This window comes from Desmodus rotundus, chromosome 5 (assembly GCF_022682495.2).
Source record: "Desmodus rotundus isolate HL8 chromosome 5, HLdesRot8A.1, whole genome shotgun sequence".
Lineage (NCBI taxonomy): Eukaryota > Metazoa > Chordata > Mammalia > Chiroptera > Phyllostomidae > Desmodus > Desmodus rotundus.
This window is the reverse complement of record NC_071391.1, coordinates 3,305,533-3,327,592: the sequence shown is the minus strand read 5'-3', so window position 1 is coordinate 3,327,592 and position 22,060 is coordinate 3,305,533. Positions and strand designations below refer to the sequence as shown.

General features: G+C 62.2%; 1 protein-coding gene across 6 annotated transcripts; it reads left to right on the top strand.

Annotated features, from left to right (window-relative positions):
* The first annotated feature begins 20 nt into the window (after positions 1–20).
* IGHMBP2 (immunoglobulin mu DNA binding protein 2) lies at positions 21–21,604 on the top strand. Of its 6 annotated transcripts, none has more exons than XM_024574379.4 (15): positions 21–156; positions 1,768–1,937; positions 3,981–4,164; positions 4,400–4,497; positions 5,783–5,946; positions 6,516–6,716; positions 8,092–8,239; positions 8,952–9,126; positions 9,989–10,171; positions 10,476–10,594; positions 11,187–11,281; positions 11,993–12,116; positions 12,982–13,866; positions 15,476–15,648; positions 17,594–21,603. In XM_024574379.4, the coding sequence occupies exons 1-15, from the start codon at positions 71–73 to the stop codon at positions 17,789–17,791; spliced, it is 3,003 nt and encodes a 1,000-aa protein (XP_024430147.2). In that variant the 5' UTR covers positions 21–70; the 3' UTR covers positions 17,792–21,603. The 6 variants fall into 6 exon arrangements, with proteins under 6 accessions (XP_024430147.2, XP_024430152.2, XP_053780935.1 ...); XM_024574384.4 differs by lacking the exon at positions 21–156 and adding an exon at positions 2,735–2,857 and having other exon boundaries at positions 1,798–1,937; positions 17,594–21,604; XM_053924960.2 differs by lacking the exon at positions 21–156 and adding an exon at positions 2,083–2,857 and having other exon boundaries at positions 1,812–1,937.
* Positions 21,605–22,060: the final 456 nt, after the last annotated feature.

Below are 22,060 nucleotides of genomic sequence, written 5' to 3'. Positions count from 1 at the left end.
TCCGGCAGGGAACCCTTCCTCGTGCGGCGCCGGGACCTTGGCGGCTCCGGGCACGGGCCGGGCGGCGGCGATGGCCTCGGCGACTGTGGAGAGCTTCGTGACCAAGCAGTTGGACCTGCTGGAGCTCGAGAGAGAAGCGGAGGTCGAGGAGCGCAGGTACGGCCGCTGGCCCGTCCTCTCAGGGTCAGTCCGGTAGTTCCCCCAGCGCTTTTCTGCTCAGACCCGGGCGGACACTCAGGGGGTTCGGCCACCTCCAGAGGTGGAAACCTCGTCACCTCTCGGGGCAGCCCGTTCTGGTTCGGGACCCTCAGAAGCCCTATCGTTTCTCGATCTGAAGTCCCCCTCCCAGGACTTTGACTCCGAGGCCCTGCCTCTGCCCCCGGTTGACCGCCAGCGGGTGCCCAGCCGTCTTCCGCTAGCGTCCACCTGCGTTTGCACCTGTTGTGTGCTAGGCCCCAGGGAGAGAGTAATTGACGCTGAGAGCCTGGGAATGAGCAGAGGGATAGACAGAAGCCTGAGCATTCCTTCTAGCGTGACAAGTGGCAAATGCTAACGCCCGGGTTCGCAAAAGTGCAGTGGGAGCATAGGGGTGGGGGGGAACACCTGACGGAGGGGGACACAGGTGTGTAAATCAAAGGCGGCTTCAGGGGGGACGTGGGGCCTGAGCACTGCTTTAGGAAAACGAGTGAAGGCGGGCGTGCAGGAGGAGCAGGGAGACAGGCCTATGTCTGTACAGGAGCAGTTGTTTCCGTGCTAAGAGCAGGCGCACGTATGGAGGGCTGCGAAAGCATTCCACCTGCATCGGTGCCTTTCAGCCTCATGCCAGTTCTACAAGGCACGATACTGTTATTCTCTTTTTACGTCTGAGGAGGCTGAGACAAAGAGGTTAAGTGGTGTGCCCAAACTAACGCAGGTGGAGTCAGCACCTGATTCCCGCGTCTGCAGTCAGCCATTGTGCTGTATCCGTCAATGGGATTTGTTTCAGGGGCTTCGATCATGACTGTTAAGAGCTTTTGGAGAATCCCAGCGCCTTCATTTTCAGCTGTGGCACTTGGCAGATTACGACTCTGAGCCTAGGTTACTGTATCTGTACAACGGGGTCATTCCCACCTCAGAGGTTTCCCGGGAGAATGAAGGGATTCTACTAGAAGTCAGGTGCTCGGCACGGTGCTGAGTGCAGAGTGAGCACCCATGAGAAGAGAAACCGCCGTATCGGGAAGGGCCGGGAGGGGCGGGAGGGGCCTTGCCGAAGAGCATGTGTCAGTCTGGAGTGGAGGAAAGCCGCACTGAAATGAAGCAGATTGAGGGGCTGGCAAAGAGATTTTCACTTTGGAAGGGTCACTTGGGCACTGATGCCAGCAACAGGGCGGGGAGAGCCCAGGTGCCACACAGTCAGGAAGCTCTGTTCCATCCCGCTGTCAGTGACGTGGGCTTGAATCCAAATCAGGGCTCTGGAGGGGAGAGTGAGAGGCCGAGGTGGGCTCACTGCATACACGGGAGGGGCCTGATGGGACTTAGTGACTTGTGGGAACCAGACTGGGGGGAGGGGAGCAGAGGAGGTGAAGGTGGCCCAGGGTCCGTGTCACGAGATGCACTCGGAGGAGGCAGAGGAGCTGGTCTGAGGGGAGGAGCCAGTGTGTCACTGCCTCCTATTTGGTGCCCATGCCCACATCTTCATTTCCTCTCCCTCGGAGATTTATCCTGCATGGGTGGGAGTAAAAACGGGCGAAGGATGAGTATTGATGCCGACTGTCGGGTGTCTTCCAGGGCCTGGCAGGAAGGCATCTCTCTGAAAGAGCTCCAGAGCCGAGGCGTCTGTCTGCTGAAGCTGCAGCTGTCCAGCCAGCGGACCGGGCTGTACGGGCAGCTCCTGGTGACCTTGGAGCCGCGGAGGTGCGCGTCTGCTGGCGTGCTTCCCAGCAGCAGCCTGTCTTCCGGTCGGTGCATTTCTGACAGGGGCGTGTGACCGAACGTGACAGGCCTCAAACTGTGGGTTTTGCTCTCGTAAAGACTGGGTTACACAGGACCCGTTGACACGGGCGGCACGACCCGAGCTGAGGGGGTTACACTAGTGCCTTTCAGGGCTGCGTGAGCAGGATTGGATGTTTGCGCGGTGGCCTGGGAGCTCCAGGTACACAGACGTAAAAACGTGTGTTCAGCTGGTGAGCTCGTGGAGTGAATGACCCGAGAGCCTGATCAGCCATTGATAAGCGGGAAGTCAGAGGAAGTGGCATTTATGCTGGAAAACAGCCGGGCGGGAATTTGGTGTGTCACTACAGCTGTGGACAAATCCAGGTGGAGTTGTTATTTTTTTTCCCCCGAGGAGCTGTATTAAGGCTCAGTGGCTTGGAGATGTGCATTCGGGGACACAGGGTCCCATGCAGGGCGCTTGTGGGGCAGTTGCAGTAGGGAGGGGCTCCCCGTGGTGGCACATGCACAGAACCTGACCTCTGCCCCAGGAGCACTGTTGCCACCTGATGTTTCTCTTTAAAAGTTAGAGAAGGCCCTGGCCAGGTGGCTCATTTGGCTGGAGCATCATCCTGTACACCAAAAGGTCGCGGGTTCGATTCCCTGTCAGGGCACATGCCTAGGTTACAGGTTTAATCTGCAGTCGGGGCGTGTATGGGAGGCCACCTGTCGATGTTTCTCACATTGATGTTTCTCTCTCTTTCTCTCCCACCCCACCTCTTTCTTTAAAACCGATAAAAACATATCCTTGGGTGAGGTTTAAAAGTTGGGAAAGGAGGCAGAGAAAGATCAAGGAGCAGGTGAGACTCTGCCTGGAAGAGGATGCCTAGGGCTGAGACCGTGCCTGGTGGGTGCCTGGCACACTCTTGCAGACGCGGAGTCAGCGGGGGTGAGTGCCTGGCTTTGTGTCAGAGTGGGCTCTGTTGGGTCAGACCTGCATCCAAGGGACAGAAAGCCAAAGCCAGGCTGGCTCGGGCAGAAAGTACTGCCTCATTCTCAGGCACCATGAGGGAGCAGTTCTGGCCGTGTCCTCAGGGTTATTATGGTCTAGCTGGAGACAATGAAGACCTCTTTCCTGGGTGCCCAAGCAAAAGACTCCCTGTGTCCCAGGGGCTCTGGTTTGGTCCCATCCCTGTCCCTGAACAGTCACTGTGGCCAGGGGCAGGAGAAGCACTGGTTGGCTCAGGCACAGGTCACCCACTCCTCACCCCCGGCAGATGGTGACTCGACGAACAGTTACCATGGGACATGGGCAGCAGACACACACTGTCCCTCTTTCACTGGTGGTGTCCCCGGATGTGCTCGGGGCCCTCACCTCACCCAGGGCCCCTTGCTCACCCGTCCCCCGGCCCTTACCTCAAACGCTCAGATGGTGCCCTCATCCCCCTCTGTCCCCTCCCTGAGCTTCATCTTTCCATAGAGCCGCTGGCACTGACATCCGACAGGTTGCTGTGTCGACCTTTCTCCTCCCTGACAAGAGTGCGGGGCCTGGGCTTGAGTCCCAACCAGACCAGTGACCAGCACAGGGCCTGGCCCCGGGTGTGCACCTGACATTTCATGACGTGTTTGTTTTAAACAGTATGTTGATCTCACGTCAATTTCCACATATGGTTTAGATGTTAAACATTTGTTTTTTACTGCTACTGATTTCATTTCTAAAGAAAGTAACACAGGCCCTGGCTGGCGTGGCTCAGTGGATTGAGTGCCAGCCTGCATATCAAAGGGTCGCTGGTTCCATTCCTCCTCCCACAACCCAGGCAGGTCAGGGCACATGCCTGGGTTGTGGGCCAGGTCCCCAGCAGGGGCCATGCGAGAGGCAACCATACACTGATGTTTCTCTCCCTCTCTTCCTCTCTCCCTTCTCTCTCTAAAAATAAAAATAAGTAAATAAAAATCTTAAAAAAAAAAAAGAAAGTAACATACAGGATATTTGAATGTGCTAGGATTTATTGTATAAAATAATTTACAGTCAGCTTTGTTCAACGTTTATGTCACTGAGTCTTTGTTTCCAGGTGATATTGTGGGTCTGTACGGTGAAGGTGGTCAGCTGGCCACCGGGGTCCTGACCCGGATCACCCAGAAATCGGTCACGGTGGCCTTTGACCAGTCCTGCGATTTCCAGTTGAGCTTGGACCATGAGAATTCCTACCGACTGTTGAAACTTGCCAATGATGTCACCTATAAGCGACTGAAAACGTAAGTATGTGACTGGACATCGTGTGTAACATTTTCCTTAAACACAGCTCTCTTGGCCTGAGCGCATTCCTGGTGGACAGAGAGAGCAGGGCATTTGGTTGGCCTGGGCTTGTCCGCGGGCCCCTCTGAGGCTGCGGGCTGCAGGCGCCACGGGTGGAGCATGGGGCTGGGCTCCGGCCCTGCACTCCTGGCTGGTTTTCACTAAGCTGTTCATCTGCGTTTTCTCCCCGGGCAGAGCACTGATTGACTTAAGGAAGCATCGGGCCAGCCCCGCATCCTCGCTCATTGAGGTCCTCTTTGGCGATGCCGCCCCCAGTCCTGCCAGCGACATACGTAAGAACCTTTGCCTTTTCTCGTCTCGTTGAAATCACTGTGGAAAAGAGGGAGACTCCTGCGACCCTGGGCCACTTTGGCCAGAGTTTGAGAATGCACACGCAGCAGAAGAAATCGCCTTCGCTTCTCACAAATGCCTGTGCGCGGCTCGCCTGCACCGGGCTCCCCGTCCGGTGCCCGAGCCAGAGGAGTAGCTCCCTCCGTCCCCTCTGCACAGGCCTTTCTGAGTCCCCGTCTGTGCCTCCTCCAGCCAGGGCCTGGGAGCAGATGGCAGGGATCACGTTTCAGGCTTAGCCTCATCTCTGTGCTCAGGAGCGTCATCGTTTGGTGTGACGAGTCTCCTTTGGTATTCCCTCAGCACCCTTGAAGTGCAGGTAGCGAATTTCGGATTGTAAGAGTGACGTGTGCTCGTCGTGGAAAAGTTGGAAATGCGGAAGCGGACGAACAGGGAAACAGTCACTCAGAAACCTGCCATTCGGTTGCCTCCTGAACGTGTGTGTCTGATGGTCAGATCTTTTTCCACGCCCACGCACGACGTGTCTTACACACGTGCACGCGTGGAATTTTCTCCCTTTGAAGGAACCTGGCCTGTCTTGGTTGCGGCTGACACCTGGGGAGAAAGGGGCGCAGCGTGGAGTGGTGGGGAGCACACGGTGCTTTGGCTCAGGCGCCGTGGCTCCTCCCCCCGTCCGCCAGAGTCTGACCCGCTCCCATCAGGCCCTGGGCCTGCGTAGTGAGGTCTCCGTGTGGCGGGCATGTGGGCCGGGCGCCGTGGGAGCAGAGCCGGCTCCCGGAGCACAGAGCACACGAGCGAATAGTGAATGGCCGTGGGAGACCCGGGTAGAGACACGGGCCTGGGGTTTGCTAGTGCTTTCCCCGTCACCTGTTTCTGTCACTTCGGGGGCACGCATGAAGGGACAGTGTGGCAGAAACAAACGTGTTCCGAGAAACAGCCCCTGAGGAAGTCTGCTGCTCTGGAGCACGAGCTGCAAGCCTTTCCAGTGACGGGGCAGGTGGTCGGTGTTCCGGGTTCTGCGGCCGGCGCAGGCGGGGCTGGGCCCAGTCGAGCCCCGCTCAGGGAAGCGGGCAGCAGGCTGGGTCTGGCCTGGTCCCAGTCTGCTGCCTCCTGCTCCAGAGAAATCCCTTGAAACAGAGCAGGTGGTTGTTGGGTGTCTGGGTGACTCCCGGGCAGGCCCAGCTCCCTCCTTGTGGCCAGCTGTGCTCCCTGCGAGGAGGGCGTGCCCAGGGCCCAGAGCCAGGCCTGACCCTGTCGCTCCTCCCGCAGAGGCGCCGGCCTTCTACAACCCCTCCCTGGACGCCTCCCAGCAGGAAGCCGTTTTGTTCGCGCTGTCCCAGCGGGAACTGGCCATCATCCACGGCCCACCTGGCACTGGGAAAACCACCACCGTGGTGGAGATCATCCTTCAGGCCGTGGAACGGGGCCTCAAGGTGAGCCAGGGGTCCCCTTCCCTTCACACTGGCCGGCTCGCCGGCCCCCAGCAGGCCCCAGGCAGCTGGGGCAGGACTGGTCAGGACTTGCTGGGCACGGTGGGCCCTTTCTGACTCCTGTTGGCTGTGTGGGACTCAGGAACGTGCTCAGGGTGGGGCTGACTGTGGAGACAGGCTCCCTGAGTTCTCTGAGGCCCGGAGCCTTGGTCCTGCGCCTGGCCACGGGCTGTGACTCGTCCAGCCAGCACTCGTCCAGGTTGGTGACGAGATGATGTCCCGGCCGGTTATTCCGGGCACTGCGTCCTTCCCTCTGCAGTTAACAGGTCCCTCAGTGTTTCCGGGGCTCTGGAGATTAGGAGGCTCGCAAGGCCTGAGGTCTGGGAGTGCTGATGCTGTGACGGCTCGCGGCGACGTGTGTCCTGCAGGCTGCCACCCACCCCTGCAGCTGCGGGTGTGCACCTCGCACCGCCAGTCGTCCACACCGCGCCCTGCCTGTAAGGCTTCCTGTCTGCTTCCGTGTAAACCGAAGTGGCTTCATGAACACGAAATCCCCCACCCCGCTTCCACAGGTCCTGTGCTGCGCACCCTCCAATGTCGCCGTGGACAACCTGGTGGAGGCCCTGGCCCGGTGTGGGCGGCGGGTGCTGCGCCTTGGGCACCCGGCCCGGCTCCTGGAGTCCATCCAGCAGCACTGCCTCGACGCAGCGCTGTCGCGCGGTGACAGCACCCAGATCGTGGCGGACATCAGGAGGGACATCGACCAGGTCCTCGTAGGTGTCTCTCAGTCCGCCCTCTGCCCGGGGGGTCGGGGAGTGGGGCTCCGGCCCGCGGGCCTTTCCGGGGCTGACTTGCGCCGGCTGTGTCCCTCTTGCTGCTCGTGGCCTTCCCTGGCTCAGTGTCCAGGCGGGGGCTGCCCCTGCGCTCAGAACTTCGTAGGGACGCAGCTGTCTTCCAGGTAGTGTTGGGAGCCAGCGAGGGCTTGTGTGGGAGAAGGCATGGCTCTTGCATGTCCCATGTGTCTGGCCATGTGGTCTGGACCCCTTGGTAAGCCAAAAAGGAAAAAAGCTCGGAAACAAACGCAGAAACTGCCCGTCCCGCCCGGTTTGTCGGTCCCGTTGGCGGGTCCTCATGAAGGAGAACGCGGTAGGTGTGGGTCAGCATGGGTGATGTTCTCTCGCGGCCCGGCACTGCCGGGTGCTTTGGCCTCCGTTCCGGGTTTGCCCGGCTTCCTCAGCGTCCTGCCCCGTGTGCACCCCATCCGTAGCCTCACTGCGGCACGCCAGCTCCTTGTGTGCTGGCCTCCCAGGGCCAGTGCTGCGCGTCACTCTTTCCCACAGAGTGCCAGATGGCACGCGCTGCTGGCGTGGGGACAGCCAGGGTGGGGACAGGGTCTGCACGTGTCCCTCAGCGTCAGGAGGCACGGGGCTGTGCGGTCACGTCAGCGCTCTGTGACAAATGCGGAGGAGCCCGCTCCCGTGCTGTTCCAGCAGCGCTTCTGGGTTGTGTGTCCCAGGAGTGAGGCACGGCGACCCCGCCTGTCCCTGCTGTGGGCACCCCGTCTCCCAGAGCAGGGCCCTTGGGGGGGACGGGGCTCGTCTCTCTGGGAGTGCTGGAGTAAGTCGGGCATTTTAGGAGCTACATAAAGTCCTTTCAATCTCTTCACAAATGTGGAACGAGGAGTGAAGCTCAGCTTCTCTTGTCTGTGAACGACCAAAGCCCCTTCCTGGGATGGGCAGGCGCCTTCTGCTCCCAGAGCCTGGCCAGTGACTCCAGGTGCGGGGTGGGGTGGGCCCCGCACTCCGGCCCCCTCTGAGCCGAGCCAGCAGCTGCGGCACTGGCCACCCCTCCCTTTGCAGGTGGGGTGCCAGGCCCTCAGTCACCTGCGTGCGTCTGCTGCTCGTTCTAGAAAGGTTTTGACTCTTAGTGCCTTTTAAGGAACTTACTGAAGTGCACTGAGTGTTTACAAATAAAGCACTTTGTGAACTAGAAAGAGCTAAGTCTCCAGCCACACCACCCTGAAAGTGCCCGATCTCCTCTGGTCTCGGAAGCTAAGCAGGGTCAGTCCTGCTTAGTACTTGGATGGCAGAACTAAATACATGCCAAGTTGTGTCAAAATAATTGTATTTTCTTTGCTTTCTTTTACAGGTGAAACTTAAAAAGACCCAAGATAAGAGAGAGAAAAGTAACTTTCGAAATGAAGTCAAGCTGTTGAGGAAGGAACTGAAGGAGCGGGAAGAGGCCGCTACGCTGGAAAGCCTGCGGTCAGCAGACGTGATCCTGGCGACAAACACAGGTGAGGAGCCAGGTGTCACTGCACCGCCCACCTGGCCTCACAGGTGTCCCCCTCCTGCAGTCTTCTGGAAGCGTTTGTGTAGAATTCACAACGAAGGCTCCCGGGCTTGCAGTTTTCTTTGGGGGGGGTGTTTAACCACATCAATTTCTTTCATGGACACGGGGGTTCCCAGGCTATCACTTCCTGAGTGAACCTGCAGGTTGGAAGGACTTTATCCGTTTAATCCAAGTGGTTGAGTTCGAGGGTGTGAAGCTCATGACCCCTGAACCCCTTGGACATGCCCGGTGCTGCTGGAGGGAGGGGCTTGTGCCAGGCTTGGGGAGTCGGACCGTGGTGGCTTTGTCTCTGGTACAGGTTTACCGGCTAACCATTCTGAAAACACCTTAGAGGAGAGTGAGTCCCCCGCTAAGTTCAGAGAGTGAGACAGGACCAACACTCAGGGATAAGACAGCCTTCCAGGGACTTAGGGCGCAGCCACATGGGATGGTGGGGATTGAAGCCACAGAGTGGCCCACGGCTGGGGACACGCCGCGTCCCACGTAAACACAGGTGGGCAGGGACTGCGGACTTTTTAATGTCCTTGCCCAGGTCGCATGTTTGGCACACATCCAGCCTGCATGCAAGGCCAGGGGTGGGACATCTGGCTCGCTGTGACCTCGGCGGCCCTGGCCCAGCTGGCGCCACCTGTGACGACTGGTTCCGACTCCTGCAGGCGCGTCTTCCGACGGCCCCCTGAGGCTGCTGCCTGATGACTTCTTCGACATGGTGGTCGTCGATGAGTGCGCCCAGGCCCTGGAGGCCAGCTGCTGGGTGCCCCTGCTGAAGGCCGGCAAGTGCATCCTCGCCGGGGACCACAAGCAGCTGCCCCCCACCGTCGTCTCTCCCAAGTAAGGCCCTCTGCCCAGCACCTCTGCTCCTCATGCACCCAGCAGCCCTTTGTTCTGTCCCGCGAGGACCGCCCCGGAGCTGCCGGCGCGCAGGAGGCCCAGGTGCGCCGCCTCTGCACTTAGTCTGTGTCTCTGTGACCGTGCTCCTGGAGGTCAGGGGTCGAGTTGCGTTCATCTCGGTGGCTGAGCGTCTCGGCCCTGCTTGGCTGCGCTTGCCAGAAGGAAGAGCCCTGATGGGTCACGGGGCCCACGGCGTGGGCTGTGCTGGCCGCCCCTGGGGTTGGATCCCAAGGCCTGGGTGGTAGGCCCGTCCTTCCATGGGGCACTCGGGAGTGACTTGGCACGTGCAGTCCTGCTGCCAAGGGAATGGTGTCCCCAGCACTGTGACCAGGCACAGACTCCCTCCGGGTGGGGGGACTGCTGCCACCCCCTGGGGACAGGCCCCAGGGGACCGTCCATCTCTGTTGCTTTCCCTAACCTATGGCCCTTCCCTGTCTGCAGCACCAGCAGTGGGAGACTGTCCACTCTCGCCACGTTGTCCTCTCTGCCTCTGTGCCCCTCTGACAAAATCCCCATGATGACGTGGGGCCAGGGTCAGCTCCCATCTCAGACCTTCAACTTTGTCTCACCTACAAAGTCCCCTTTGTCACGTACCTGCAGTCCCAGGGGGAGGACATGGGCATCTCGGGGGCTGCTGTTCAGCCAGCCGCCCCCTCAGTGTTAGGTCAGAATTGGGGACGGAGTCGGGTCCGCAGTCTGAGCACAGCCTTCCTCCCTGGCCCCTGGTCTGGGCTAGACTCGGGGTGGGGGCGGGGGGGGTACGGGGCAGGCCTCCCTCCCAGCTCCTCTCCTCTCCCTGCAGGGCCGCGCAGGAGGGGCTGTCGCTCAGCCTGATGGAGCGCCTGGCCGGGCAGTGCGGTGCGGGCGTGCTGCGGACACTGACAGTGCAGTACCGCATGCACCGGGCCATCATGCGGTGGGCCTCCGAGGCCCTGTACGAGGGGCAGCTCACGGCGCACCCGTCCGTGGCAGAGCGCCTCCTGCGGTGAGTGACGGGGCTGCGTCCCCGGGTCTCAACCGAGCCCCGCGCCACGGCGGGGTCCCTACAGAGGTTAGGGGAGGAGTCGCCTTGGGGGGCAGTTTTCTGGAAGGGAGGGTGGGCTCACCCTGGAGAGCCGAGTTCGGTGTTTCCGAGTGATGTGCTGCTGCTCCCTCGAGCTGTCTAGGTGGTGCCCTGCTCTCCTGTGGGAGGGGCTGCGCTGCAGGGATGGGGGGGGGGCGGGTAGGGCCGGTGCTGCTTTCAGGGCCTCCATGCTGGGCCTCCCACGTCCTGTCTTGCCTGTGTGCAGGGACCTCCCGGGAGTGGCGGCCACTGAGGAGACGGGCCTCCCACTGCTGCTCGTGGACACAGCCGGCTGTGGGCTGTCCGAACTGGAGCAGGAGGATGACCAGTCTCGAGGCAACCCCGGTGAGCATGCTTGCAAGGGTTGGCTTTCCTGTGTGGCAGCCCCTGGCTCCTCCTTACACTCACAGGTTCCTCAAAGTGGCAGACTCGGGGGCGGAGTCGAGGGGAGGGCTCGGGGAGAGGCAGGGAGCACAGCTCTGCAGAGCCGCGGGCGGTCTGCAGCTGAAGGCCCAAAGGCCTGAGCTCAGCTGGTGCTGTTTTCCAACAGCCGGCCGTGCCAACTGGAGGCAGCCATGGCCTGGGCAGGGTTTTATCTTGTCTGAGCAGGGGGCCTCCCACTGCCTGGCTGGCCTCGGGACTGGGTCCTTGCTCAGCCGCAGGACCTCTGCTGAGCCCCACTCCCAGGCGCCCCTCAGGGAGGACGCTTGGCCAGGCTTGCACTAAAGGCGTGCTTGCTGTTTTTAGAAACTGCAGTGGGCTGGGTGTCCTACACTTTGTTGGCTGAATCTGGCAGCTCTCCAACACAGGTGTGAGCTCCCAGGACGCTGTCGGATCAGCTGGTCGCAACAGATAGGCAGAGCTGGAAAAAGCCAAGTGCGCACCCAGCTGTCAACAAAGTCCCTTGTCCTGGAAGCCTGCTCTCTGTCCCCCACAGGTGAAGTGCGCCTGGTCAGTCTGCACGTCCAGGCCCTGGTGGATGCTGGCGTCCGGGCAAGTGATATTGCAGTCATCACGCCATACAATCTGCAGGTGTGAGAGGCCCCGCCCCCCCATGCCTGTCAGCCAGCTCTGCCTCCCCACGGGCTAGCGGGAGGGCCATGTGTCGGTCCTTCTGACCAACAACGCGGGGGTGGAGTGGACCATGTCATGTCTGGATTTGGGCTCGGATGACACCAGCAGGAGCTTCCATCGGTCAGTTGGTCTGTCCATCTGTCTCATTGCTCTGCCATCCTCCACCCCACCTGACCTCCCCACCTGGCCCCTGGTGTTGGCCTCCGTTTCTGGCAGCCCCCCGGTGGCCCTGGCTGCCGTTGTCCTTCTGCAGGCCGCCCCTGGGGGACAGCGGTCCTTTTATGGCATGTCCCCCAAGAATCTGGGGGTTTGATCCCATGGGTCTGGCTCCAGCTGTCCCCGTCCCTGAGCCAGTCACTGTGGCCAGGAGCTGGGTGCTGGCCCAGCTGGGCTTTCTGGGGGACGCTGTGGACAGAGTGGGTGTGGGCAGCAGGTCAGCAGGGGCAGCAGATGGCCGTTCCCTTCTCTTCGGCTTTTGTCACCTTCTCTGCCCCCAAGTCTTTGTGCCTCTGGAGCAAAGCTGTGTCCCCCGGCGGGAAAACCCTCCTGCTTCAGAGTCGCAAGAGGCCCGCGGTCTGGAGGCCACCCTTCCTGCTCTGCGGGTGCCCCACACGGGGCTCTCTGAGGCCGGTGGCCATGCTGAGGCCCTGGCCTTGCATGGTGTTTCAGGTGGACCTGCTCCGGCAGAGCCTCACGCACAGGCACCCCGAGCTGGAAATCAAGTCCGTCGATGGCTTCCAAGGCCGTGAGAAGGAGGCGGTGGTCCTGTCCTTCGTCAGATCCAACCGGAAAGGTAGGGAGTGCTGGTTGGTGTCCTAGGAGGCAGGGCTGGGTTTCTGCCGGGGCTGTGCTGGTCACTGGGGGTGCGGTCTTGGAGCCCAGGCTGTCTCCATGAGCTTCCTGTGTAGCGGAGGACCACAGTGAGCTGTGAGGAGGCCTCTGATAGGAGCCCGCCCTGGGGCTTGGGGGCGGTCACCCCCAAGTGCGGCAGGAGGAGGCAGTGCTGGTAGGGGCAGGGCACGGTGTTTGCCCGCATGGAGGCTCCAGCACAAGGTGCTCCCAGGTGGTGGCTGGGAGCTGGACCAGCCCAGACACCCACTGGGGCATGGGGGCCCCCAAAGCCCAGAGCTTATCTTTTGCCCTCAAGGCTGGTTCAGCCTCGCGGCACAGTGTCAGTGACAGTGGAGCTCGTGGGCAGTCCCTTTGGTAAGAACGTTGTGACTCAAACAGTTGTCAGCGGGCTTTGGAAAGCATTTCAGTAGAAGGTGGGAAGCCACATCCTTATCCACTCTCCCCCAACCCTGGGCTGTGTCCTGGGTCCAGGCTTGGGTACATGGAGCTCCTGCCTACTTGGAAATGAGTTAACGGTATGCTAGCTACCGAAATCCAAGTTGGGTGCCATCTCACATCCCACCGAGCCGCGGCGAGCCCGCAGGGTGTCTGAGCAGCCTTGGCATCCCGACAGGGCCTGCGGGCCACAAGTGAGGCGGCGGGGCTGGGGGCCGAGTCCACGGGAGGCGCAGACGGGGGTCACCGGTGGTGGCGAACCTTGAGCTGGTCCTTCATGGGGGGGCGGGGGGCTGCTGCTCAGGGCAGGAGAGTGGCTTCCTGCCTCTTCTCCTCAGATCTGCTCGCCCACTTGCCCGCCTCGTTTTTAGGTGAAGTTGGCTTCCTTGCTGAGGACCGGAGGATCAACGTCGCCGTCACCCGTGCTCGGCGCCACGTGGCAGTCATCTGCGATTCTCGCACCGTCAGCAACCACCCCTTCCTGAAGACCCTGGTGGACTATTTCACCGAGCACGGGGAGGTGCGCACCGCCTTCGAGTATCTTGACGACATCGTCCCTGAAAACTATTCCCACGAGAGTTCCCAGGGTCAGGCGGGCGCGAAGCCCCAAGGCTCTGCCGTGTCTGCCATGAAGCCCAGAAGCAGGCAGCCCGAGGGAGCCCGGGAGGCCAGAGCGGCTGCCAGGCCGACCCAGGAGATGCGGCGTGGGAAGCCCTTGGGCTCTGAGGCCCATTCCCAGCCCAGCCTCAATGGAGGCGCCCCAGAGGGGGTGCGGAGCAGAGACAGTACAGACCACTTCAGGGCCGTGGTAGCAGAATTTATGGCGAGTGAGCGAATGCAGCTGGAGTTTCCTGCCTCCCTGAACTCACACGACAGGCTGCGTGTCCACCAGATAGCCGAAGAGCACGGGCTGAGGCACGGCAGCACCGGGGAGGGGAAGAGCAGGTTCATCACTGTGAGCAAGAGAGCCCCGCCGGCCACCCCAGCCACACTGTCCACTGCTACCACCTCAGGCACGCCCGCCACCCCGTCCACACCGGCCATGCCTGCCACCTCAGCCGTGCCAGCTCCCCCCAGCCCTGTGCCGGTGGAGCCCCCCACCAGAGAGCCGAGCGGCCTGGATCTGAGGGCCGTGCACCTGGAGAGACTGCAGCGGGAGAGGGCGCAGCAGGAGCAGCAGGCCAAGGAGGGGCCAAAGGCTGTGGGCTCAGAGCCGCGGAAGTTCCCAGAAAAGAAAAAGAAAAAAGACGCAAAAGGTTAGTAGGGCCGACTAATGAGAACACAGGCTTGGTGTCCCCGTTACTGGGACGTTCGCCCCACTTCAGACCCACCCAGCGCCCTCAGAAAGAAGTAGGACTTCCTCCTCGTGGTGCCCAGATTCTGCACTTTGCACCCTGTGGCCTTGGAATGAGCTCCCCCGAGGGTGGTGACCGGGCACAGTGACTGTGAGTCCCCAGAGCCTTGTGCAGGGACTGGCAGGCAGGGAGCACGCTTCCCTCTGGGACGGTGCTGGCAGAGCACACGGGTGGGTCACGGCCCCTGGCATCCCCTGGGCGGTAGGCGGGGCAGTCCGAGAGCTGGGCTTCTGTGCCGCTGCTCTGGACTCAGACCCAGGGAGGTTGTGGGCTCGGCCGGGGCCATCCCCTGGGGCCCTGCCCTGCGCTGGGACCAGGAGTCCATGGGCAGAGCTAGAACAGCTGGTAGCCACAGCCGGGGTTTTCTGGGGACTCTGAGCAGCTCCCCTTCCCCTCAGGAGCAGGTGTGACGTGTGGGTTCTGCAGTCAGCCGAGTTCAGTCCGCAGCAGCCCCTGTGTGCTGGGCTTCGAGCTAGTGAGTGAGACAGGCGCCACCTGCTCCCCAGGGACCGGCGGTCTGGCAGAGCATAGAGATGCTGAACTCCCAAAACCGTGCTGGGGACAGGGTGAACGCCCCAGAGGGGCAGGTGCCAGGAGGGTGTGCCTGGCGGACCGGGCCTGCCTTCCAGGGGGAGGCGTGTGGCGTGGTCACTGGGGAGACGTTGCCCCTTTTCAGGGATGTGGGTGCTGCCCAGTGTTCGAAGCATGTTTCCAAGCAGCCACCGTCAGAATCCAGCTCGCCACTTGGGCTCTGGGTGTGACTGTCCAGTTGGTCTCCAGGGGCCCAGCCGCTGAGCGGCAGAGGCCCACGCAGCCAAAGGCGCTGCCACACGAAGCAAGGGCTCCTCCGGCGCCTCTGCACGGGCCCTGCCTGTCCTGCTGGGAAGGTCAGGGGAGGTGATGGCTGTGCAGGCCTGGAGGACAGATGAACCCTACCTGGCCAGCCTCTCTGGCCCGGTGCTGAGCCCTGCGGCGCACCTGTCTCAGAGCGCGGCTCAGGGAGACACCCTCCTGTGTGTGCACCTGTGTTTCTGTCCGTGTTTACTTTGCAGAATTACAACCACAGGTAGTTCTGTGTCTCTTTCCCGCTCAAGAGCACCGTGTTCTGCCCTGAAACAGTTCCTGTGTGGTTGGCTGAAAGCATCAGGGCCCTCGGTGGTGCGCGTGCGTGTGCTGTGGCCCATCGGACCGCCGCCCTGGCGGGGCTGGCTGGTGTTTTTATAGTCAGCGTTGTGAGGAACACCCTCCTAACGAAGTGTTCTCTGGACTAAAGGGGGTGAACCCCCCGTGCACTGCAGCTGTTGGGGCTGCATCACCCCCTGCCCAGCGGGGTCTGGGACTGGCTCTGAGAGGGGCGCACCCCGGCACGACCGAGCCTGTGATTGCTTGCTCCCCCGGACCCCGAAGGCAGGGGGCAGGCCCGGCTCTCGGTGGGGCGGACGCGGGCCCAGCAGGAGACGTCTGGTCCGACACTGTTCTTCCCTGTTTGAGCCGCGTTGCTCCCCCCCAGGACCCGTGGCCCTCAGTCTGCCCGCCGTGGAGGACTTCGATGCCCTGGTCACTGCCGCCGTGAGGGCTGACAACACCTGCGGCTTCGCCAAGTGCACGGCCAGCGTCGTGACCCTGGGCCAGCTCTGCCCGCACTGCGGCCGGCGCTACTGCTTCAGCCACTGCCTGCCCGAGGTACACAGGCCCTGTCGGGGCCCAGGCGGCGGGAGGGGTGGGGGCTTTGTCTCTGGGCTCTGGATCCTGGGCAGACACACTCCAGATGGAACCAGTAGCTGGTCCTAAGCTCTACGTGTCTCCAGGGTGTTTTTGGAGCCCACCAGGGCAGAAGTAAGAGAAATACCGCATTTGCTCATTACAGGCATGTGGGTGGGTATTCTGGGAGTCTGTTCAGGGCCGCCTGGGTTCTGTCAGTGGGGCAGGCAGGGTGGTGGGGCGTGGGGCCCCTGGGCCACTGTCTGAAACGGGCTGGCAGCTGCCCACTCATTCATTCATTCCTTGAACACGCGTCCATGGGAACCTCCTCTGCCAGGTGTGGGGACTGGGGAGGACAGGGGACAGAACAGGCTTCGTCTCTGCCCCAGGGGGGCTCTGGGCCCAGTGGGGGGTCAGGATAAGAGACCAGTATGTGGCACCACGCAGTGGGGGGCCCGGGGGCCAAGGCAGCAGCTTCTGAGGCAATAACACTGGGGCCGAGACCGCACAGACAGAAGGTGGTGCTTTCAGGGAGCCGGAGTCGAGTGTGGGGCCGGACGGTGAGGGTAGAGGCTGAGCAGGGCCCGGCGAGCTGCCTCGTGGAGCTCAGACCTGCTGCTCATGGCAGCAGGGGGTCCCCAGATGGTTTCAGGGGGGCCCTGGAAGGTTTCAGTGGAGCTAGGTGTGGGAGACTAGGCTGCAGGGCAGGGAAGGCCAGGGACTTGGGCGACAGGCCCCAAGGGGCCACCCTGGGGTGGGGGCTCGGGGCCCCAGAACTGACGTCTGTCAAGAGTGAGAGGAGAGGAGGGGCTCAGGGTGGTCTTGGGGCTGTGGTTTGGGCCTCAGGCTCTCAGGGTGGGGCGGGTGCTCCACCTAGGACGTCACTGGCAGCCTCTGGGTGACGCCTTCAGGAGGAGCTGTGTCCTGCTGTGACCCTCTGGGTCTGGGGTCACAGCTACTTGCCCACTAGGAGCTCTGCCCCGTTGGACCCTAGAAAGTATCTCCCAGGTGAGGGGCCTTCCGCCCGCCCCTCTTCACGTCTGCACTGTCAGCACAGTGGGCAGGGTTCCGGAAGGATCTGTGGGGTGTTTGACAGCTGTCATACCCAAGTCTGGGCAGCCAGGGTGGGAGTGGCTGGGCCCCGGGTGCTTCCGGTGGAGTCCCTGCTCCTCGTGCCACCGGTCAGTGGCCTGGCGGGAAGGCCAGTGTAGCCTCTACCGGATGGGAAATCCTGGCTGTGGGGCCCCTGCTGTCTGCCCTGGGACCTTAGTGGGTCCCTACTTGGGTCCCAGTGGCCCCCGGGAGCACCCACCCTGGGGCAGCGAGGATGCACAGCTATGGTGACAGGCCTGTGGGTTCGGTGGCGCCTTCTTCCGGGAGGGTCTGTGCGCCGTGCCTTCTGCAGTCACTCTGTGGTGCCGGCAACTGGGGGCCCTTTGTTCCCCCCTCGGTTCGCCCTTCGGTTCCTCCTCTGCACCTCCTCTGACCACCGGGAGGAGTGAGGCCCCGGTCTCCCCGAGACAATGTGGAATAGACAGACACACGCCCATGATGGACACGCAGCAGCTGGCGTGCCCTTGGGAGTGCCAGCCACGGGCCTGGCGTGGGGGCATGTGAGCGAGGATCGACCTTTGCCTGGAGGAGACTATAGTCCTGTGTTGGGTGCCTTTTACTTTGAAAACACAGCCATGGGTGGGCCTGTCCTGTGTGTCACACGTGAAACTGCGCTGCCCTGTGAGGGAGGCCGGGGCGAGGGCGCGGCTGAAGGGCAGGGAGCCTGCAGGTGAAGGGTTGTATGAGGGAGAGGACGGACACCTCTGAGCTCCGAGCTGCGACGTCATGGTCCCCGAGCTCCACGACAGGTGGTTCTGCAGGGCCGTGTCCCCACGTCCCCACTCGACCACCCTGACTCTTCTGTCCTCCTCAGACCCATGGCTGCGGGGAGCGGGCTCGCACCCATGCCCGGCAGAGAATCAGCCGGGAAGGGGTCCTGCACACTGGCAGTGGGACCAAGGACAGGTCCCTGGACCCAGCCAAGAGGTTGCAGCTCCAGCGGAGGCTGGACAAGAAGCTGGACGAGCTGACTGGCCAGAGGAAGAGCAAACGGAAGGAGAAGGAGAAGTGACCCAGGTCCTCCCACATGGCCTTCAGGCCTTGTTTCTGAACGTACGGGTGGGGGCAAGCGGGCTGCCCCTGGGTGCTGCTTCTCCTCACAGCCGCACCCGGGCCGGTGTGAGCCCGCCGGTCTGAGCCAACCCGCACCGCCTCCGCCAGGGCTCAGTGCCTCATGGGGCCTGTGGGAGGAAGGGTGGGCTTTCCAGACAGGGAGAAGCTGGCAGGGGGAAGAGAGGGCTGGGCCGGCAGCGCCTTTGGCCTCTCTTGGGGCCTGGTGGTGGGGAAGGCCTGGGAATGCTGTGACCCCTCCTCGCTGCTGCCCCAGACCGTCCCCAGGTTCCCCCTTCCCTCCCAGTCAGACCTGGGATCCCAGTGTCTGAATTCCTGCCGCCACGAGGGACAGGAAGGCCCTGTTCCCTTGGAGATATGCCCAGGCCCGTCCACCATCTGGGGCTGGCCAGCCTCAAGCTCTTCAGGGAGAGACAGGGCCCAGACACCCAGCTCACACGCTGGACACTGGCACTACCGAGTACTTCCCCCGCATGGACCTGTGGGGCTGGCTCTCCCTCCGTTGCACCCCACCCTGGCCCCGCAGGGCAGCCGGTGCAGCTGCGGCCCGTCCCTGCTGCTGTGAGATTTGGGGTTCACACTGGGGTGTGGCTCCTAAGCGCTCCCTGGCCCCTGCATGCCCTTCCTCGGCGCTGGGGTTGGGGTTGGGACCAGCTGACATGGCTGCTGTGAGTGGGGGGACCCTCTTGGGAAAAAGCCATCCCAGAGCCCAGGGCCCCTGAGGGCTCCCCATGTCCTTTGTCAGCTGCTTTGTTGTGAGAACCTCAAGTGGACGTGCTGTTTTAGCCTCAGGGTTTTATCTGTTTGGAAGGGATGTAAGTTATTTAAAATTAAAGACGTGTGCACACCGCCCACGGAACGTTGTGTGTCTGAGGATGCCCTTCCCACCTTGCTCACTTGCCCACGGTGTCCGAGGGTGCTGGGCTGGCGCCGTTTGCTCTAATCTAAACACTCAGGTGTCCAGAGGTGTTGGTGACGTCGGAGCAGGCCGGGCTGTGCAGACTGACATGGTTGGAGGTGGCTGCCTTCCTGGGGCTGCCCTGTGTTACCGCTCTGCCCCCTGCCCCAGGTCTGACTTCCAGGATGCCGCCCTCCACCACCTGCCCTCCCAGACCCTCCTCGCACACTCACTCCCCTTAAGTGCCCGTTGTGTCCCGTGGTCCCTGGTGATACTCAGCCTCCCTGAGCAGCCACCCAAGTGGCTGTGTCCTTGGTCTGTGTCCCTCAGGAGCCTTGTTCGTTCTGCATCTTTGATGTGTCCTCCATGGCGGGCCCACGCAGCATGACCCTCTGCTTTTGCCAGTGTGGGGCCAGCCCCTCTCGGGGGCCCGTCCCCCTGCCTGGCACTGCTGTGGGTCACCTCCTCGCGGGGGCCCCATCTCCCTGCCCAGGCCCAACGGCCCCTGTGTGCCACCCCGCCCCTCCTCTCCCTCCCCCTTGTGTACACACCTAGGAAGGTGTGCTCCCGTCAGGTGTCCTTAGGACTGAGCTGTTCCGGAAGGGGAGGGGCAGGGACCCCATTGCACTGGCTTTAAGTGCCATGCTGTCCACCGATGACTTGTGCCAGCAGAGAGCACGCCCACATGCAGGAGTGACCTGGGGCATCACACACAGTGCAGCCCTCGTGCCTGTGGTGGGCGGGAGACATGTGCACAGGTGGTTGTGAGGCAGTGAGGTGTCTGCGTCAGGCATCGTGGTGGTTGGAGGCACAGCTGCTGAAGGGAAGACGTTGGCTCTCCCCCCACGGGCTGGCAGCCCCTCCCTGCAGGAGAGAGATGTCCAATGCAGAAACAGCCAGAACAGGGTTGGGGGGATAACCTAGCCCATTGTGGGAGCGCCTGGATCCAGCCATACCTGACCAATGACCATTCTTTTCAGTGTTCTGAACTAGTAAATCTCCCTGTTTAGCTGAAGAGAGCCTGCCCTGTGTTTCTGTCACAGCAGCTACAAGGGTCTTTGCCAGCCCAGTGGTGCCCTTCTGTCTATCTCACTGGGTGCACACACCCCGTCTTGGCATGGGGGCAGAGCGGGCTGGGGCACTGTCCTTGAGAGAGAACAAGCAGGCCCTGCGCTTCCTCCCCATGCCCTTCCCATGGGCCTTTCTGCCAGGAAGAGCTCGAAGCAGAGGGGGACAGGGCTGCTGGAAGGGCCTGGAACTGGGAGACCCCGAGTCTGAACACCGACTGTTGACTGTGGCTTCAGCAAGTCCCTTCCCCTCTTGGAGCCTGTCTGGCCCTCTGTAATGGGACAGGAACCGCCTGCCTGTCGGCCGTGCTGAGCCGTCCCTGGGAGGAGCGGCAGGCAGCGGTGTGTGTCGGCATGGGTCTGGGTGAGCAGGTGCCCGCCAGGACCTGGTGCGGTGCCCGCCTGCCTGCCCCGCTCACTGACCTCCACTCCGGCCAGCTCTGACGCATCGGTAAACTGTCGGGGTTGACGGTTTCAGCACAGAAAGTTTCCGTCTCTCGTCCAGAGAGACCTTGTTAGGAAAACGTTTGTCGCTCGTTGCTTGAAAAATGTCCTACAATTGGTCTGAACAGGGGAGCCCCAAAAAAGGAAAAACCAGTCCTCCCAGCCAGCAAATGTGACCATAGTGACCTGCACGGGTGGGGGCCAAGGACTCCCTCCCAGTGGGTGTGCCTCCCTCCTGGGGTCCGGGGCACACAGCACAGGAGAGCCCTGGCTTCGCAGCCTGTCGGCCCTGGGTTCACTTCCAGCTCTGCCTCGTACAGGCCAAGCCGTGTGGCCCCATGCCTCGCTGCCCCACCCGTAGACCGGGGAATGACAGGACCTATGTCACAGGGCTGCTGGGAGGGTGAAATGCCCAAATCGTCGCAAGGCCCTGAAACTGCGCCTGCCACCTCGGCACGCAGAGACGCCTACAGAGACACGCGTGGCTCCCGCACGGGTGCTGCTCATGCCAAGGCCGGGGTGCTCGGGCCCCAGGAGCCAGTCGGCTGCTTGCAGAGTTGCTGGTTTGGGAGTCTGGCCCCTCGTGTGGGCTCCAGGCTTCCTTCTGAGCCAGCAGGCCCACTGGCCGGCCCTCTCTGTGTTTCCCTGGGTGTGTTTGGGGCGTTACCCGGGGCGGGGGGGTCAGGGGGCCGATGGGCACCTCAGTGCTCTGGACGTCCTGGGCCCGGGTTGTAACCTGGCACTTAAAAGGAATTGCGTTCTGTGCCAGGAGCGTTGCAAGAGCTGCAGCCTTATTTGGTCTGGAAACTTCTCTGTCTGGAGGAAAAGCAGAGGGAGGAAGCAGGCTTCTCCTCTGGGCGGGCAGATGGCCGGGTCTGCCAGGGAGGGGCATCGCTCGTGAATTACTTTGTTACTCTTCTCCCGTGTCTGGCTGGCTCCCTCCTCCTCCGCCCTCGTGCAGCTTTCCCGAGGGGTGAACATCACGCCCTGCACCCGCCCGCGGCCTGGGTGCTGTGTCAGGAGGTGGGGAGGGCTGTGCAGCCTCCGCCCAGCCGGAGGCCTGGTGCCGGTGGCGTGGCAGCCTGCGCTCCCTTCCCTCTCTCGTTTGCTGAGAGTTGCTATTGGTACATTTCTTACACGATTTTCAAACCGTGAATAGGTCTCGGCCTCTGCCGTGCGCCTTTTCTGCAGCTGTTGGGGTGACTGGGGGGGGGGTTGTCTTTTTTCTGTTAAGGCGGCACGGCACGCGGATTGGTTATTGAACGTTAAACCAGCCTTGAAATCCTGGGGTGAATCCCTCCGGGGCGTGGGGTACCCCATTTTCTGATGTTGCTGATGGGGGCCTGCAGAAACGTCTGGGGACCGCCGTTCGGGGAGCGCAGAGCTGAGCGCACTCCAGCTCTGAGCGAGCCGCTTCACGGGGTGTGGGGGGGGGGTTCTGGGTATTCCAGGCCCGTGGGCTAGGCTGCCTGGCATCTGCCAGCGGTTTGTTCTCCTGAACTTCCTCGGGGCCTTGGGGGTGGGGGCAGAAGCAGGAAGCCTGCTGGGAGCTCTCCGTCCTCCTGGGCAGAGGTGGGAACTGCGGGCTCCGGCCCTCCCTGAGCCGCCTGGACAGGGCCCGAGCTCTTCCTCCGGCTGGCTGGGGTCTGCCTCGTGGGCTCCTCCATGCTGCTTACTGGATGGAGGAGTCGGTGTGCGTGTCTGTGGGATGTGCTCGTCACGACCCCTCGCCTGTGCTGCCAGGCTGGCCCCTGGCCCCTTGGGGGCCAAGCTCTAGTCCTAAGCTGGTGAGGGGCTCAAG